Source organism: Protopterus annectens, chromosome 3.part0 (assembly GCF_019279795.1).
Source record: "Protopterus annectens isolate FY-2018-M chromosome 3.part0, PAN1.0, whole genome shotgun sequence".
NCBI lineage: Eukaryota > Metazoa > Chordata > Ceratodontiformes > Protopteridae > Protopterus > Protopterus annectens.
In genome coordinates this window covers 1,453,112,114-1,453,131,962 of record NC_056731.1, presented here as the reverse complement: position 1 = coordinate 1,453,131,962, position 19,849 = coordinate 1,453,112,114, and the positions used below count along the sequence as shown (strand labels likewise).

The 19,849-nt window shown below is 38.2% G+C and overlaps 1 protein-coding gene across 1 annotated transcript in view; it reads right to left on the bottom strand.

Moving 5' to 3' along the window:
- Window positions 1-19,849, bottom strand: part of LOC122797090 — a 2,479,517-nt gene that overhangs the window by 70,691 nt on the left and 2,388,977 nt on the right. The window contains exon 7 of the mRNA XM_044065883.1: window positions 8,328-8,480. Coding sequence (XP_043921818.1) covers window positions 8,328-8,480 — 153 coding nt within the window. The remainder of the gene's footprint in view (window positions 1-8,327; window positions 8,481-19,849) is intronic.

Below are 19,849 nucleotides of genomic sequence, written 5' to 3'. Positions count from 1 at the left end.
AAAGAGGTCAGCTTAAAAAACTCTCCACAGATGGATCAAATCTTTGAAGACCCTTGATCTAGTTTCCATTCATGAGGGTCTGCCCTGGTCCTTGTCTGCCATACAATTTTGCCCTGAAAGAATGGAGGATGCCTGTAGAGTGAGATTGTGCTGTGAAGCTATATCCTAAGCTACCATGGCTAGTCTGCAAAGGGCATACAACCTGATACCCCCTGCTTGTTGATGTACAGCATGACTGTGTTTTTTTCTGTAACAACTTGAAGAGGTCACGGGACCAAAGATAATATAGAGAGTTGAGTACCTTGATCAGGGTAAGCATCTCTTTGACATTTAAGTGCTTTCATCTGTCCTTAGTGTACCACACACCATGCAGTTGTATCCTTCCTGAAATTACTCCCCAAGTAAAGTCAGAGGCATCTGTGGAGACTAATTGTTTTTGAACACAAAGGGAGAAAGGGTGACCTGTCTTTATAGATATCTGTTGTCTGCACCAAATGCTTTATTAGATTCAGAGGTTCATAGGAGATTACTACACTAACATATCAAGAGCCCTTACAAGCCGAGCCATTATTACCCAATTTAACCAGATTTTTGATACTTAAGGGCTAGAGGATGGCTTAAGTTTTTGCCTATGCTTTTGGATATTTTACAGACTGCTCCTGTCCATCAGGGACATAGGCAGCACCCAAGGAGTGAATTTATGATTCCCCATCCATTGATCCAAATTGTATCTGAAGAGGGCCAGGGAAGGGCTCTGCTCAATATAAATAAGTAACCTGTTCTAGAGAAGTGGTAATCTCTGAGATACATTTTTGTCCCTTCTTTATGCTTTGTTCATGTCATAGGCCATGGGTAATCCTTGTGCTTTTTGTTTGTGAATATAACAGTTCCATCAGGACTGTATTTGAGAATGCATTGTAAGTTAGGTATAGATCAATCCTTAATAGCTGCTAGAAGACAGGGCTTTTAATCAATCTGCATATGACATTTTGTTTGTACTCTGTATTTTTGTTTTTGTAAGGAACCCCTTTGGTCACTACAGTTTTTGCAAGTGCCTGGTCAGGTACATGGCAAGACGTGCATTATACTCTGTTATTGGTCTGATGAGGGACAAATATAGTGGGACTATAATTTACTTGGATCTGGATACCATGCTCTTACTTATAAGATGTGCCACATAGAAGAACCTTCCCATCACTGTGGACACATGGTGGTCAAAGTTCAGCTTACTGTTTATCTATATATTTAGAACAGAGGGAAGGGGAAGGGAAGAGGCAAGGGGAGATCAGGGTGGAGACAGGAGTACTGGAATTAAATACAGATTCCAGTGTTAAGATTGTTTATAACACCGTTGGTGACTTTAAAATATTTAATTACAGTCATGTTGTCACCAAAGCCTGGGCCAATTTCTTTCAAAAGGGCATGACATGTGTTCCTGCACAAAAGGGCAAGATTGATCAAATTCTTGTTCAATTCAAATTATATTTAAGGAAGTTGAATTTCAACATTATTTTTGGCAAGGAACAACAGAATATTTTAACACAGGTCAATAAGAGACCTACTGTTTTCAATCCACCACTACATCCTTTTATTTTAGTGTTTGAGAAATTATGTGAAGATGAAATTAAAAGGATCATGTCTGGTCATTTGAAATGTCCTGTTAATTTTACTGCTGATGAGTTTCATTTATTACAAGAGATCAGACGTGACACCTCTATACGTATCATGCAACCAGACAAGGGTGGTGGTCTGGTTGTTATGAGTCAAAATGATTACATTAACAACATTTTAGCCATTTTGTTTATGGATGTTTATGTGGAAATTTCTTTAAATGAGCTTAATGGTGCATTGCACCAGATTGATTTGTTCTTGGAAGATCTGGTTCTCAATAACCAGATTTCCATGGGTGTTTTAGACTACCTTAAAGTTCAGTTTCCCAGAACACCTACAGTATTCGGTCTTCCGAAGGTTCATAAGTGTTTGAAAGATCCTCCACTGAGGCAAATTGTAGATGCCAACGGTTCCAAAACTTTTTTTTTGCTAAATATATTGATCAAGAGACAAAGGTTTTGTTTAAAAATGATCCCTTTTTACTTAAATATTCATGGGATTTTCTTTCTGTGGTCAATGACACTTTGTATAGGGATGACATAATTTTCGTATGTATCAATGTCAAGGATCTGTATTCCAGCATTCCCCACGACACTGGTATTGACTGTTTTTTTTTTAATTTTTAGCCCTTCATTCTGATTTAGGTCATGATAAAAGTGTTTTATTGAGCAGTCTCATGGAAATTGTATTACAAAACAATTTTATTAGTTTTGCGGGCCATTTATTCAAACAAACTCATGGAGTGGCCATGGGTTCTGCTTGTGCTCCTGTTTTTGCCAATGCCATAATGGCATTTTGGGAAATTAACACTGTTTTTACTTCTGAATACAATGATTGTTGGTGTCTATACAGGCGTTTTATTGATGACATCATTATTTTTTGGCATGACAGCATGGAAAGATTAGATGAATTCTTTACATTTATTAACAATTCAACAGAATTTTTACGTTTCATTATGTCTTTTGACAATGTACAAATCAATCTCCTGGATGTCACTTTGGTTAAAAACATTTTATTTCACAGATTTGAGTCAACTTTATATAGGAAGCCTGCTTATTCAAATGCGTGCCTCCATTTCCAAAGTTGGCACCCCATTCATCAAAAGAAGGCCATTGTCAAAGGCCAATGTGTTTGACTAGCCAGAATGGTTAATAATGAACAACAATTCTTTGATGACTGCAGTAAACTATTGGATATGTTTTTGAAAAGGGGCTACCCCCAAGAATTTTTAACATAAATCTTCACTGAAGTCCAGACAAAGAGGTCAAATGGGTTTTACATTCCCTTATTGAGTAACACTACAGTTCCAGATTTTAACTTGGAACTAGATTCTTCTAGGAAATTATGCAATAAGGTCCTTATTTTGCCTTTTAATTTACAATTTAGGGACATCAATTATATTATCAGAAAGTTTTGTTGAATTTCTAAATGTGATCAAGACATTTCCAGTAAAGTAACTGAACAACCTGTTATACTATACCAAAAAGACGTGTTTGAAAAATCTTATTCAAAGACCTTTGTCATCTGTATCTATGGGTAAAATGTCTAAATGTGGATGGTGTTCACAGTGTAGATTTATTCCTGAAGGTACTGATAGTTTTGCTTATGGTTTTGGACAAATCAAACACAAAAGAAGATTTAATTATGACAGTAAAGGTATTGTTTATGTTGCTTTATGTCAATGTTGTGACCGTTTTTACATTGGTAAAACCATTAGGCAATTTAGATATAGAATTTATCAACACAATTATGACATCTCTAAAAAGGATGAACACAATGCACTTTATAGGCACATTAAAACATTTCCTCCACATACTTTTAAATTTTCTGTTATTGATAATGTAGTCACAGATCCCAAGGGGGGGGGGGTCCTTGTGACATTTTTCTTAAATTCTTGGAACTCAGATGGCAGTTGAAATGTAATGCTTCTTGTTTGCCTGGGCTTAATGATGTTATTTCCATTGCCAGTTTATTGAAATTTAAATCTATGTATGCTATTTAATTTTATTTTTATACATATGGTATTCATCTTTGACATATTTATATATATATTTTAGTATTTTTTAAGTCTCTTACAGTATAAGGTTCATACTAGATTCACTCTGATTTATACATTTATATATATGCATTCATGTTCATTCATTCAATATGTACTTTTTTATATTTCACTTTAATTAATTGAGTCAATTATCTGTGTGACGTTTTTATGGGTATTTATGCTGACTGTTTGTACCATTCCTTGTTCTGATGAAGTCTTGCTATATTAGCGGATAAAAGCTCTCAGCTATTAAATCATTTGGTTCAAAGCTGCTGTTGTCTTTTTTCTACATATTGGTGATTTGTTTCATGTTTTCACTTGGTCCGAATCCAGAACACACATTTAGATTCATGGTTGTAGAAGTTATATTACATGGACCCCGGGGTGGTGATATTAGTAATAGAGTTGAGACTTGTGAGTTGAATTGGATAATTAGGATGCATGCTCATAGGGGCAGTGGACTTAATGAAAAGATTTGCATAAAACCTGCCCTTAGTAATAGACCTTTAGCTAAGTGAGTTTTAAAATAAGCGCATTAAATATGTGTATTAATATTTACAGTCAGATTAGTTAATGTTCAGTTTTTGTTCTTTGATACAGGATGAAGTCTGCCTTTAAGATTCCATCATATGATTCTATTGTATTTAATTGAATGATGAAATTCATTGGTTGTCAGTGTTTTTAAATATGAAGTGTATTTTATCATGAGTTTGTCTGATGAAGCAGTCATTGTGAACTGTGAAAGCGCTAACATTAAAACGTTTTACCTGGTGATATTTTGCATCTTTCATTGACGCTGTGGGATTGTATGCCTTCTTATTGCCATGGTGTGGTTCACTTTATTTTTTAGTATATATATATATATATATATATATATATATATATATATATATATATATATATATATATTTCCCCCCATTATAAAAATATCACAAACTGAAGCTAAGAAGGCTCAATTGCCAAGAAATATTGACAATGGGTGGTTGAGAGAAGGAAGTTAGACAGTAAAGGGTTAAATTAGTTAGCCTGGTGGAGAACATGTGCAAAGCCTATGTTTGGTGAAATTACTCAATAATCTCATGTAACCTGGTGTTACAGAGAGTGGTGCAGATAAAGATTCCTTGATAGGTTTAGAAGGCTGCCAGGGTGGAGAAGAGGAGGGTAGAGAAGACTGGTATAGTAGATCATTTTCTTTGACTGTGATTGGACCTGGAGTGCTCCTCATTTTTTATTTAGAATTGCCCTGCCTCTACTACTTGAAAGATTGTTTTCCTGACTTCGGTTGTAGTTCTTTGAAATGTGTTTTTGAGGAGCTTGGCTATCAGGACACGTACAAACAGCATGAAAGGCATCTTCAAGTGATGCTATACATTTACCTGCAGCAAATCACAGTACCTTTGATGAGTCTCAGATATTTACTTATGTTCCCATTTAAATAAGTATTTCATCCTGCCAGTAGTATCAGAAAAAAGATAATTCCTCCACAGGAGACTCTAAAGAAATATTTCTTCATATTGGGATTTCCAATTTTCAGGTGAAGAGACTTGGGAAACATAGTCTAAGCCAATCTGCTTAATGTCAGAAACAGATCCTAAATCAGAAGAAGAGGGAGATGATGTCTTTCTTTTAGAATGGACTGAGGATGGAAAAGCAGTCAGAAGGCATTGAAAAGCCTTAAAAAGACCCTCAGCAAAAGAGAACAATTCCTATTTTGCTACTCTTGAAAAGTAGAGAGACAGAAAGAGAGATTGAGATAGAGAAAGAGAGAGAAAGAGAGAGAGAGGGGGGCGGAGAGAGAGGAGTTGTGCTTCAGCTTCTATGTCTTTTTCTTTGGAGAGACTGAAGCGAAACTCATCTCAGATGTCTGGGCTTCCTCCCTAAAGCCAGGTACCATGACAAAATGTGTTATCTGCAGGATATCATCTCCCCTTTCCAAGCCAATTAAGAGCATTCTCCCTTCTCTGCTGCAAATGTAGGTCTGCCCCTAGAGGATATATTAGGCTCATGACCCTTATTGGCTTTGCAAGGAGCAACATTAAAAGGATCAGGAGCAATGAACAAAAGGTCTAAGGTTAGGGCCAGGGAAGAGAGGGTGTTGAAGATGGCACAGCTGAAACTTCCCTAAGGGCATTTTCTTTCTTGACAGCCAGAAGAGGGATATCCAAGGTACCAGCACTAGACTCCACAGGGAGCTGAATATGGATTTTGGCCATTGGTTCTCTACAAAGAGTTGAAGTGAGCTAAACTGTCTTCTTAAAGTATTGGGTTTGAATGGCAAGCAAATGAAACATGAACAGACATTGTGTCCTCTTAAACAGAAAAGACAATTTGATGTTCAAACAAGCATTTACTTTTCTCACATACATAAGCCAAAACACTATCACTTTCCACAAATAACAGAAAGGAAAGTCCCCAGTGGGGTACTTCATTGCCCAACTTCTCAAAACTAGCTGACCACCATACCACTGAAGATGCATAGAACAGCAAGTCTTACTGGTAGCTTCAACACTATAACGTTTTGAATTTTGGCATCTGTACATCTGGTTTTATACCAACATGCTGTTGTGCTTTCTTGGTTGTACAGGCACATGGAAGGCAGCCTAAAGCACTGGATACTGATTGGGCATCCAATATTTGGCACGATACATCCCATATAATGCAGGCTTCTACAACAGTGATATAATGATAAGCATCAATGGTTCTATCACCAAGTTTTGAAAGCAAGAGAAGATCCCATAATTTTGTCAAGTAGGTGGACCTACTGATGCACTTCAAAGGCACCATAATACATCCAGGCCTCAAGATCCTGAATCTGGTACCTTGGAAGATTGAACATAACTTAGTTTTTTTATGCATACAGTGACTGCTGCATGCTTACTTATGTGTCTTCCCCAGTTCCAGAATTGCAATAAAGTAGTTTCTGAAGGAGTTCTGATCCATAGGCCCACAAGGATGTCAAATTTAACACCGAGACCGAATTCTGTGCTGGAGAAACTGGCAAATCCCCCATTTCAGCCCACAGGTTCAGGATGTACAAAGTTTCACTCATGGAAGATTGCATTTTTTTAGTACCAGTCACTTCAGCTAAGAGATTCCCAGAGTTGAAGGCCCTCAAGTGCCATCGATTCAATGAGCTCTTCTTCAGGTTCCACTCAGATAGCAAGATTTTTATGAATCAATCTCACTTTTATGCCAAAAGGCATGAGAAAGGTGGTCTTCAACCAAGCAATCCATCGCCCAGTGTTTTTTTTTTTCTCAAACCAAAGAACAAGGGAGATAATTTGTCATTTCCTAGATGTTCACAGGCAATTAAGATGCTACCTGGACAGGACAAAGGTTTTCAGGTGAACAGACAGAATTATGGTAAGTTGATAATATTACTCTACCGATACTATTCTAAAGCTTACGGCAACAAAATCCAGTATTGGATGATCAGAGAAATTTCTATAGTGCCATAGTTATATTATCCAAAATGAGTATAAACATAACTCTATATGCTCTACTAAGATAACAAAATGAAATAAATAAACAAATAAACAAACAAATAGTATGGGCAGATGTGTTAAGCAATTTTCCATTCATTAAAAAAAACTCACAGGTTTTGATAACGTCTGCAGCCTAAAGCCTTTAATTCTATTCACCATGAAGGCATTGTTGAGAAACCTCATCCAGATGAGTATAAATCCCTATGCATCCCACTGGATAGCAAACTGACTTTCTGACAGGGTTCATATTATGAGGGTTTACGGTACCTTGACTTCACAAAGTTTTGCCACTTGTGGTGTCTAGTAGGGCTTCATGCTAAGGCCCTATACCTCAGTATTTATTTTTCTGATGTTAAATCTGATGTCAAAAGACTACAGCTAACCATATATGCTGATACTGGCTCTATCATACTGCATGAAAAATCACTCATTGCCTGAAATGGATGCAATGCAGTTCTTGATGAGTTTATCACTGACTGAAATCTCATTGAGTATTAGAGGTTGTATCCCATTTTTGTGACCACTGTTACACTGTTAGCTCTGAGATAATACATCTGTGAGGCAATGATGCATTTCTCTTACTTTTGATGATGAGCAACCTCAGATTTAAGCTGAGTAAAGTATCATGATTTTCAGACTGTGGTTGATGTATGATGGTCAAAGGATAGTTCATTGTCCACAAATGTGGCCAAGTCCATAACAATAGAATTATTCTTGAGGGTCTGCATTAAGCTTAAGCCTGTGACTTGTACACCAAGTACTGTTAGGATTTAGTCCTTCTTTTAGCATATGGATGTAGTGGGTGAGTGTATGAGAGACCAGTATCAGCATATATGTTTAGCTGTAGTCTTTTGACATCAGATTTAACATACTTTTACAGTACATATATTTTTTACTGTATACCACTCCTATCTTATATACTAAGTTGTTATAATTACGACAACTATAATAATAAAAAAAAACACAAAACCCTAACTAATAAATCTCCACTAAGTATGACTGTAAGTGTCACACAGATAAAAGCGTGCAGACAGTTATCTTGTGTGAGGGTGTATGGGCATTGTTCTTATACTTCTTCGTTCAGGGTTACAGGGATTTTGTTGATTATGTGAATGTTAACAGATATCTCTGAAAATATCTTCTCACAGCGTCTTTGCTCAATGACAATGGATGATAAGAATAAGAAAGGCTACCTTCATACTTCTTTGTATGCTGTTATGCAGAGTGTCTCCTGTTCTGTCAGAAGATGCTTCAGTTCGGGTTCTTATTCTTGACTGCCCACGCACACACAAGTCAGTCCAGCATGGCAAACCATTAGCTTCTAAGTATCTGCTGATTTCTAGAATCTGTAAAGAAACACAAAAAGCCAGCAATAAAAACAGCGTATCTGTACTAGATGTGTTTCAGAAGCTTGTTTTTCATTTAATATTCAATGTTCAGGTCAGGTATGACAGAGCTTGAGTAACAAAAAGAGAAGTGATGTGTAACAACATATGTACATGCTGAAGGCACATAAAATAACACACTCTACTGATATTTTTCACAAGAAAATCAATATTCTGATAAACTTTTAATTTGTCTCTATTTTATGGAGTGATCTGCTCAGGTTAGACATTAGCAACAGATTTTAATAACATATCTACATAAGCACCACTACTTTATGGCAATTAAGTTAATACAGTCGTATCAGATTTTATCAACACATCTATGTAAATATCAGTACTTTATGACAATTAAAAAAATTAATATAATAATTTATATGTGTAATATACACGTGTATCTATCTATATTTTTCCAAATAAATAGATATAGATATATAACAATTTGACATATATCCACTATATAGAACCCTAATTGATAGAGTAGAAATGCTTGAAACCACTAATCAAAGCTCAGAAAAAGGTGCAAACCCCCCTGCACCCCCCCACTTTCCTGCTAATTATACCACCTGTGAGATCATTCTACACTGGTGAAAAGACTCTTTCCCCGATCCCCACTGTACTCTCATCACACAGAGTAAAAATGACAGAATATGCAGTCAGCTGATTTTCAGTAATCTGCATAATCTTTTTTACTGCTTGACCACTAAACTGTAAGACATCCATATATGGGTGCAGGGCATGGGATCACCTGTGCACCTAAACCAACACACAGAATCCCAACGTGAAAACTTTGAAACAAGAAATGCTAACACACTGTGCATGCTCCAGGAATTACATAGAAGAAAAAAAAATTACAACTGTTTTTGCAAGGGGGAAGCTCCCCTTGCATCCCCATGTGGGGGGCTATCCCACACACCCCCTGATAATTATATATACTATCAGAGATTACACAATCACAGGGGAAAGGAAAAATCATAATTTGCCTGAACAGTGGTACTCTTAGGGAAACTGGGTTTGGTGAGGTAAGGTGTAGGACTCGGTTTGGGTCAGTACATGAGTAGTGATGCACGGGGGGGGGGGTCTTACTGATTAGACAGTACAGGCAAGTGCATTTAAATTAATTTATGATTTTATTAATATTTTAGGTGCAATACACGTTGAAACTTTTTACCTGACTTTAAAATACAAATTGTATGAATATTTAGCTCAAGCAACTTATTTTTAATAACCAATAATTAACTAAGCAATAGTAAGTGTAGATATATTTTCCTCCTGATCTGGATTATTTGTCAGACTGGAGGACTATTTGACCTTGACTAACTTGCAAAATGAAGCAAGACATGGTCTCAGCAATAAGGCCTATACATTATCCTAGCAAAATCACTTTCCTTAACAGTACCTCTAAACAAGATAGGCTGGCGCACACACACACACACACACACACACGCATGCACGCACGCACGCACGCACGCACACACACACACACACACACACACACACACACACACACACACACACACACACACACACACACACACACACACACACACACACACACCCCACCCTAACCCAGAAACACTTGCATACACACCCCAAAACATTGGCACATGAAGAACACAATATATCCCCTTATGTAACCCTTATTCTAAGCCTAACAAAAAAAGAAAACTTTCACAAATGTGCAGTCCACTCAACAGAAAATCATACAACATTCTTAATGTTTGACATATCCTTATGTTGACAAAATGAAAGTACAGTTGTGTAAGTAACATACCATAAAAGCAGATGTTCATTCAGATCACTAGTGCAGAGACCTAAGCTATATGGGATGTCCTGCCAAGGATCAGACCAGCTGGCTGGGTTTCACAGCTTCAGGTTACAGTCTACATGCACTAGTCATTATACAGCTCAGGGAATGCAGTATAAAATCATCGACTGGGGCACCAAAACTTCATAGCTTTCTTGCCTCAAAAGGATAGAAACTGTATTAATAAGAATTCAACATTATTATTATCTATCTATATTTTTCTAATGCTGCACCCTCCCACCATAAAAAAGCAAAAAAGAGTGGTATGGAGGGAGGGTGCAGCTTCTGCAAAAGTGATCTGTTAAATGTTTTACTTGAGGTAGGGTAGTAATGGGGATCTAAGGACAAACAAACAGTTATGGCCAAAATATGGATCTTAATAGAAGAGTAAAAGAGGTGATATCACTCTCACAAATACTGCACAACCAAGAAGTCTGAGCACTGAAAAAGTCCTGGCTATTGTCATGGCACCAACTAGAAAAATATTTCCACTTACCAATATATGATTTTCTAGTAGAAGAGTTCCTTTGCCTCCTTTAATACTTGCTGCACATTGTAAGAAAAAAGAGGTGTCTAAAACTTACTAAAATGTTATCTTCCAGGCAATCAACCGAGAACGTTAAAGGCTGTGGTGTATAAAAAAAAACAGGTCTATATCATATGATCAAAGTTCCAAAACTTCAAATCATTAAAGGACGAATGTTAATGATTGAAGTCTCGAAACGTCGAACACTTTATGCAGGGGGGCAAGCCTCCCCTGCACCCCCCACACCCCCTGCTACTTAAATATACCAACTCCGAGATTACACTACAGTACAGTAAAGGGAAATATTCCCTTTGCGCTCTATGGCAATCTCTGTTATATGTTTAGAGGTTTTACAACTTTGTTCATTAAAGTTCGCTCTTTAATGATTCGAAGTTGTAAGACTTAGATCATATGATAGGAATCCATAAAAAACAACCCTGTATTGTATGAGCAGTCCATTCTGTGAAGAAGCTTGTGCTAACTGGGGTTGGTCATTTTCAAAAGAAGGGAGAACCACTGATACATGGACCAAAATAAGGTCACCAATATTATCCTTGGATAGTCCTTCTGCTTCTTTAGAAGTACCTTGGGCATCAAAAGAAAGGGTGGAAAGACATACAGGAGCAGTCCCAACCATGGGAATGAATAGTATCTATCTTCCAGGCCTACATGCAATGAGTCCTGAGGTAGAATTTTTTAAATGCCTGTTGCTATTGGAGGCAAACAGATTTACTTGAGGAGTTTTCCAAAGATGGACCACTTCCTGGAAAACACTTGGTGAGAGGATCCATACTGGTCCTGCTTAGTTTGTCTGCAATATGTTTTGCTATGACAAAATGTAGATAGTCTAGCATGACAGATTATAATGGATCTATAATTCTCAGGCTACTAGAGTTAGCCTGCAAAGGGGGTAGAAACTGGTCTCCCCTTGTTTATGTACCGAACCACTGTGGTGTTGACAGTGATTATGAGTAAAGGGCTTTGAGGGCAAATATGTTTCAGAGATTTGAGAGAAACAGTTGCAGCCATCATTTCTTTGATATTTATGCACTTCAATTTTTCTTGCTTGTTCCAGAGGCCCTAGACTTTCATCCTCATTAGACACAGCTCCCAAGCAAAGTATGATGCATTTGTGGCAATAGACTGAGAAAGGACTGGAAAGAAAAAAAGGGAGACTCAGACTGAGAGACAACTGATTCACCCACCAGAGAAACTCCTTTTTGACAAACCCCAACAGTGGAATTTGAAATAACAGGGCGTTCTGGTGATGAGTTCAAACTGGTCTGATCAAGCAATTAATATTTCTCATGTGAAGTATGACCAAAGGAATCATGAGAATAGTATTGGCCATAAAATTTAAAATTCTGAAGCATTCCCTTGCAGTTGGCAAAGGCTGGATGTGAAATATCAGAAACTGTTCCTAGTAAGGTTCTACTTTGGCCTGAGTAAGAGATAACTTTATTTCCCTTCATCCAGCCATTGTATCTTTCTCATGTTGAGTCTTGTACGAGGTATCATGAGAATCATGGATGCCATGAGACCCATAATCCTGAGATATTTCCTAACTGGGACAGACGTATGAGTGAAAAAACCCTGGAAGAGATCTAACTATAGCTCTAAATATAGATCTATATTTTCCACGTGGAAGAAAAGCTATTTATACTGATATGTCTAGTAAGTACTGCAGAGACATAATCCTGTGTGTTGTAGTCAATAAAGACTTTTGAATGTTCTAGTAATCCCAGACTGTGTAGGAGATCTATTACCAAGGGGGGAGATAGAGAGATTCCTGACACTTGATAAAGACTCTACAAAGATAAGCAAGTCATCTGAATATGGAAAAATGTGGATACCCCTGTAGCCTGCAATGGACTAAGACAGGAGGTATATAATTTGTGAACACTTTTAGAGTAATGTATAGCCAAAAGATTATAGCAGACAACTGATAATGTGATCCAGCAACAAAAAACCTTAAGAAATGCCTGAAATCTGGATGAATAAGAATGTGATGATATACATTTTTTAAATCTAAGGTTACTAAAAAACTCAAACATGGAAGCAAGGGTAACAGGTTATGAAGTGAAAGCATTTTGAACTTGGGCACTATCACAAACTGATTCAGGAAAGAGAGATCTAGAACTAGAAAAATGGAGATGCAGATTTTCTGGAAGAGTAAGGGGCTGCTGGAGGAGCGGAGGGACAAGGTCCCTTATGCAGTTATTATGTTTTGACTGCCCTTTGTTCTGGGGGAATCCTCTGTTTTTGGAACATCCCTGCCATTGCTTTGTAGAAATGTGATTAGCAACATTCTGGTGAGACAATTTCTATTGCCAGAACTGCATGAGGAAGCAAAAAAATCCCTTGGAGAAATTAGAGAAGGAGGGCTGAAAAATCTGAGAGATTCCCTGATTCAGCTTACCTCTCTCATAACATATTTTGATATCCTCTGTAGCAGAGGGTCAAAAACTGAATCAATATCCAAAGGAGAATTCAAAGTTTCATTTCTGACATCTTCGGGGAGGTTCTGAAAATGCAGCCAGTTAAACATTCTTAAAACAGTACCAGTAGCAACAGCCTTGGAAGCAGTATCTACAGAATTATAAACATACTTCAGACAATGAGTAGTGACCTGAGAAATAGAAAAGAAAAACTACACAAAGCAGATTGTCCTCACCACAGGAAACTGCAGCCAAAACATTCCTCATATTTTCATAATTTGTCAGAATAAATGTCAGCATATGAGCCTGACAGTTTAAAATTCTGAAAAAATCAAAGTTGTAGAACCATACAGCTTTTTTCACAAACTTACCAAGGACGTTGCCATCCTTGTCAGTAGGAGAAGGATCAGGTGTTAGCTACCCTTCTTTTGGACTTTTCAAATGCTTTTGACACTGTCTCTCATCAACTATTCAGTCAGTCTAGATCTAAATAAAACTATTACAAATTGGTTTGGAAACTACCTGAACAATACATGCAAATGTATAAGGTGCAAAACACACATTACATATATCAAACAATTCCAGTATGTGTTCCCAAGGAAATCTTTGAGGTCTTTTAGAGTTTAACATATTCATCAATAATATGCATGTAATAATATCAAGTGACAGAGCAATATGCAAATGAGACAACTCATTGATTCAGTGAAAAAAATAAATCAGCTTGAAAAGTCAGCTCAAAATTCACTATATCATTGAAAAATGCATAAAAGAATCAGAATCACAAACATAACTAAATGCTAAAAGTTATTCATCCTTAGCACACAACCTGCAAAAAATAGTAAAGATCTCAAAGTCAAATTATAATAAAATAGATCATCAACATCATCATCATCATCAGCAGCCCCTTTGTTCTCATTTTCTACATGGGGTCGGGATATCATGTTGACTATTGCCATCTCTCTCGATTCAGTGCCACACTTCTGCCTTCCTTGACACTCATACGTGGCTGTCATAGAATTTTTTTTCACAGAATCCATCCACCTCTTTGCTGGATGCCCTCATTTCCTCTTACCTTCTTCCCGTTTGTCCCAAAACATCTTCAGCAGATTGTCTTCTGCTTTTTTCCACATGTCTGAATCATGGTATTTTGTTCTTTGATTTTCTTCTCCAATTGGAGCTACTTTGGCTTCTGCTCTTATGTCCTCATATTTTTGTCTGTCCCACATTGTGCATCTAACATCCTTCTCAGTCACTTCATTTCCATCACCTCTAGCTTCCTCATCTGCTCTGCTTTTACTACCCAGGTTTCTATACCATACAGTAGTACAGGTCACACCACTGTCTTGTACACCTTTTCAGCTACTTTCGAATTATTCTATTATAGACTACACCTAAGACTCTATGCTAGTTGGCTGCAGCCCCTCTGATTCTAGCTTTGACCTCTTCATTCGGACTTCCCCTCTCCTCAACCACCCCTCCCAGATACCTGAAGCAATTTACCTGTTCCACAATCTTTCCTTCTGTCTCAGTTCATCAGTTCAGCTTCTTCTGATTTCCCCAATTAGCTGCCACTACCACTATCTGATCTGTACTTAGTTTCATCCCATGTGCCTTCAGTTTTGCATTCCATTTCCCTTATCCTTTGCTGAAGTTCTTGCTTAGTGTCTGCCTGTAATGCCACATTGTCTGCATACAGCAGCTTTGTTGATATGTCCCCTCTGACCTGTTTGCTAAGGTAGTCCATCACCAGTTTGAACAGCAGTGAGCTCAGAGCTGAACCTTGGTGCACACCCACTCCCACTGTTATCCCTCATTGAGTCTGAACATTGTTCGTATTTGAGTCATTCGGTCCTTGTACATAGCATGCACTAATTTTACCAGTGTTTCTGGGACTATGAAATACTGGAGTACTGCCCAAACATGCTTACTTGTGAACTTGTCATATGTTTTCTTCAAGTCTAAGAATGCCCATCTAGACTCTTTCCTCATCTCTAACTTCTTCTCAACTATTTGTCTCACTGCAAACATCAGGTCAATTGTGCTATATCTTGATCTAAATCCAAATTGTTCATCTCCCATCTTACTTTATGCTGCTCTGTGTATCCATTTATCAATTGCCTTCTGCAGAACTTTTATGCAATGTGGTAGGAGTTTGATGCTTCTGTATTGCCCACAGTGGATGCCCCTCATGTTCTTGTACACTGGTATGAGTATGTCATCCAGCATCTTTATCATATCTACTATGATCTCATCTGAGCCTGTTGCTTTCCCTAACTTCATTTTCCTTAGTGCTGTTCTTGCTTCTTCTGGGATTGGATCCTCATCTTCTCTCATCGTATGTCAGGGCAGTACAGCTTCTGTTCATTTAGAAGTGCTGGAAATACTCCTTCTATCTGCTATTGATGTCCTGTGCACTTGTAAGCAGGTTGTTGCTGGCATCCCTTATGAAGGGTGTGTATCTTCTTTATCTTTCTGTCTTTGCCTTGTAATCTGATATAGTTTCTTTGTGCCACCTACTGAGTCACTTTCCAGCAGTGGGTAAAGTGCCTCCAATGCCCTGTTCTTAGCTATTACTTCTTTGTTAACCAACCAGTATTTCTTCCTAGCCTGGTCAGTCTTTTCCATCTTCCACCTTTCCCTGCACTCTTTCTTTCTTTTTATGACTTCCTGGACTCCTGCATTCCACCACCAACTTTCCTTTGTAACTTATTTTGATACCTAGTTCAGTCACATATCTCTTCTGTATTCCTCACACATCCTGTCTTGAGGCGCTGCCATTCTTCTTCAGCTCCACCAATTTCCTTCTCTAGAGCCCTGAGTAATTCCTTGAACTGTTGTACTCTCTTCAGTTAACTTCCAGGTCTTCAGCCTGGGCTCTATTGACATTAGAACCTTCTCTGACCACTGCCTGTAGTGGTTTATGCTGTGGGCAGCCTGCTTCACTGGTGATAACTCGGCAATCATTGATTCTACCCCAGTGCTCATTTCTTACTAGGAGGAAGTCTACCCAAGTTGCATATTGGCAACTTTTGTATGTGATCATGTAACTTTCTCTCTTTCTGAACCATGTGTTGGCTACTATCAAGTAATTTGCCAGACAGAGGTCTAGAATGGCCTCTCCTTCTTTATTCATGTTGCCCCACCCATGTGGACCAAGGCAGTCCTCATATCCTGTTCTGTCCCAATATGTGCATTCAAGTCATCCATTATCAACACAAATTCATGATGTCCTGCTTCATCTAGAAGATCCTGCAACTACTGTTTGAATGCACTCTTTTTCTCACTATTACAACATTACTGGGAGGGACATAGGTTGAGATTATGAATCATTACTCTGGAGTCTGATTGCCATGAAGCCTCTCTCTCACCACAATTCCCACACCATTTCTAGCCTGTCCTCCTCCTGATTAATAGTCTCTGGATCCCAAGCAAAGTGGCTTCACTGCACTATCCTTCCATCTTGTCTCTTGGATATATAGGATGTGCAACCTGCTATGTATCATCATGTCATCTGCTTCCAAGCTGCATCCTGTCAGTGAACCTACATTGTGTAGCAATTCTTGGCTTATGTTTGGCAGGTTGATTAGTTTTATGTCCAGCTTGCGCTCAACAGAGTTATCCCAGGTAACCCATGCTGGGCAACTAGACACTGGCCAGCCAGTAGCCTGTTGACTCAGGGCTGCTGGGTTTTATGGCAATCACACAACGGACAATAGGGGTACATGCACCTCTTCCAATTATAAAGCAAATCCAAAACTTTGTGCGACAAGGATAGTATCAGAATTCCTACTACAGAAATGAAAAAAAAAAACAACAAGAACTAGTTAAGGAATCCATGAGCTTAAGTTAGCTGCTGAAGCCAAGAATAATTACAAACTTTTCTTTAGATACATAAGGAAACTAAGGAACAATACCCAACAATACTGACATCCTATTCTAAATAACACTACAAGCTCTGACTCAATAGACATTGCCAATATATAATAGCTAATGAATTCAGGGAAAAGTAATCTGATGGCACAGTACAAACTGTGGACCAAACAGAAAAAGGAAGAGGTGTGATTTCCGAGAATGTTAGATGGGCATCTGACACTTTGTCAAAAAAATGATTAATAAACCAACTTAGAGAAGGCAAGGGCAAAAGCAGAGATGGCCTGGTAGAAGGAGATACAAGGTACCAGTTCTAGTGTCATAAGATATAAACCTTGTTTGGTCAAGAGACAGTACAGAAAGAGGTGAAAGAAAAGGTTTGACTATTCATTAACAGGTTTAAGGTCTAAACCCAAAGTTTCAGTTAAATTAGAGAAGATCATATTAAGTTCCAAAAATGCATCAGTTATCTGCATTATGCAAATAATACATCTCTCTTGTCTTTCGGCTTTTCCCGGTTAGGGGCCGCCACAGCAGAACTCCAGTCCACTAATGATTGGCAGTAGATTTTTTACTGTGCCGAGGTGCCAGCCCGGTGCCCAACCTTCAAAGAAGGCACACCCATTGGGGAGGACAGGCATACTTGCACAAAATATTCAGTAGCCCCCCCCCCCTGGAAGAAACTTCACTGCATGGACTCTAGAATAGAGTGAGTTTTCAGTGCATTCTTTTACTGTGCCAGCATCATAGACACAGTTTGCAAACTACTGTTTGGCAGACCTCTAAAATATGTGGAGATGATGCAAATGTCATGAAGTTAGAGAAACAGAATGTCACTAGACTGATGTTCCTCAAAGAGCTTAGAAAGCAAAAATAAGTTAATATAATAATGTCTTGTATAAATAGGGGGAAATAAAAAAATCAGCACAAGGAAATCAAAAATTATCTGAAACTGGCTTGCAAAAATTAATTTGAAATTGTTTAAATAAATCTTTCTGCTGCTGCCAAACAAATTAAATAACAAAATGATTTTGCAGGCAGAGGGGAAGACTTTTGAAATGCCACTCCCTTCCTTTCAATTCTGAGCTGTCAGTTGCAGTAGTGTGGGAGGAGGGGACTGTCAACTCATGTTGGACTACAAAAGAACACTTAGAACAAAGGCATCCAGTTTAGCTACAACTCTGACTGCTGCTGGATAACTTCAAATTATACTGTAAGGCAAGCTCTGAGCTATACATAAATGAGGGTGATTAGCAACAGAGAAGAAGCAGGCCTAACACAGAAGGAATACAAACTGACAGTGAGTCACAGATTTCCCATTATATGCCAATGGCATGGGAATTCACAGTTACTTCCTTATGTCTGGCATGAGTCATAGAAAGAAGACTTGAAATGCTTTATGGGAAAGAGAAAGGGTTGAAGGAGAAGAAGATCATGTTGATATATCAAGCCCCATCGGTAGCCATGTTGTGGTAAAAAGGCTAACATTACAAATAAAGCACTTAGAGTGATTTTTAGGTATTAAAATAGGCCTGGAAACAAAGATAGACTGAAAGAAACATATTTTTTTAGTTCTAGGGTGGAGCTTTCCTTTAAACAACTTTAAAGTAATGTGGAAGGTTTTCCTCTAAAGGAACTAATCTGCCCAGCAATGGAACCATGTTAGCCAACTGCTGACCCTTAAAAACCTGCAGAGGAGTGCTTTTCTTGGCAGCAGGAAAGCACTGAATAGCTTGGCATCCAAACCTGTTTTTTTAGTCAGCTCAACTTATGCTGACTAACAATTTGGGCTTGTGGATTCTGGCTTGTACTACTGGATGCTCTGAAGCTTTAGAAGCTGGCCAGCAGTTATATCCTAAGCAGTACATAATTCATACATCTTAGGCTACTGCAGCAGTGATCAATATGAAGAGCCTATTTCAAGTTTCCACTGATGATGGCCCAATGCCACTAAATTCTACCCTCTCCCCCACATACAAAAATACACACACACACAGACACACACACACACAGACACACACACACACACACACACACACACACACACACACACACACACACACACACACACACACACACACAACAGTTAGTAATGACCAGACATATGAGCCACAGATAAACAATGTCCATTCTGGGGGAACAGATGGATCATAGCAGTGGTGGTGGTGGTTGTGTGTGTGTGTGTGTGTGTGTGTGTGTGTGTGGGGTGACAGATAGTCAACTTGTGTGATGACAAGTATAACAAATGGTCCCTCCCCCATTATATTGGCTAAGTAAGATATGCTGATCCCTGATTCCATGGTTTACACTGACATGTTAATTTCTTTTTTTACTTTATACAAACTGGTAAAGGAGATGCATAGCAGAGTTACACAACTGATACTTGCTTGTTATGTTGATAATCAGAGAAATAATTGCGTGGGCATATAGCATTATACAGGTCACAAGAAAAAGGAACTAGAAAATAGAGATTTCTTTCTCTCTTTCTCTCTCTCCTCTGAAGAAATGCTATGAGAATAACAATTAAATAGGCACTGCATGACTTTGGGTTTATGATCCTAAGCTACAAATTTTGAATATAAGTGCAATACACACTGCTGTCAAGTGCTAGATTTAAGCAACAAATTTGCATTTCCTCTCTGTGTAGATTATCATCAGAAACATGCTTCATTTACTATATTTTTTAATCAAA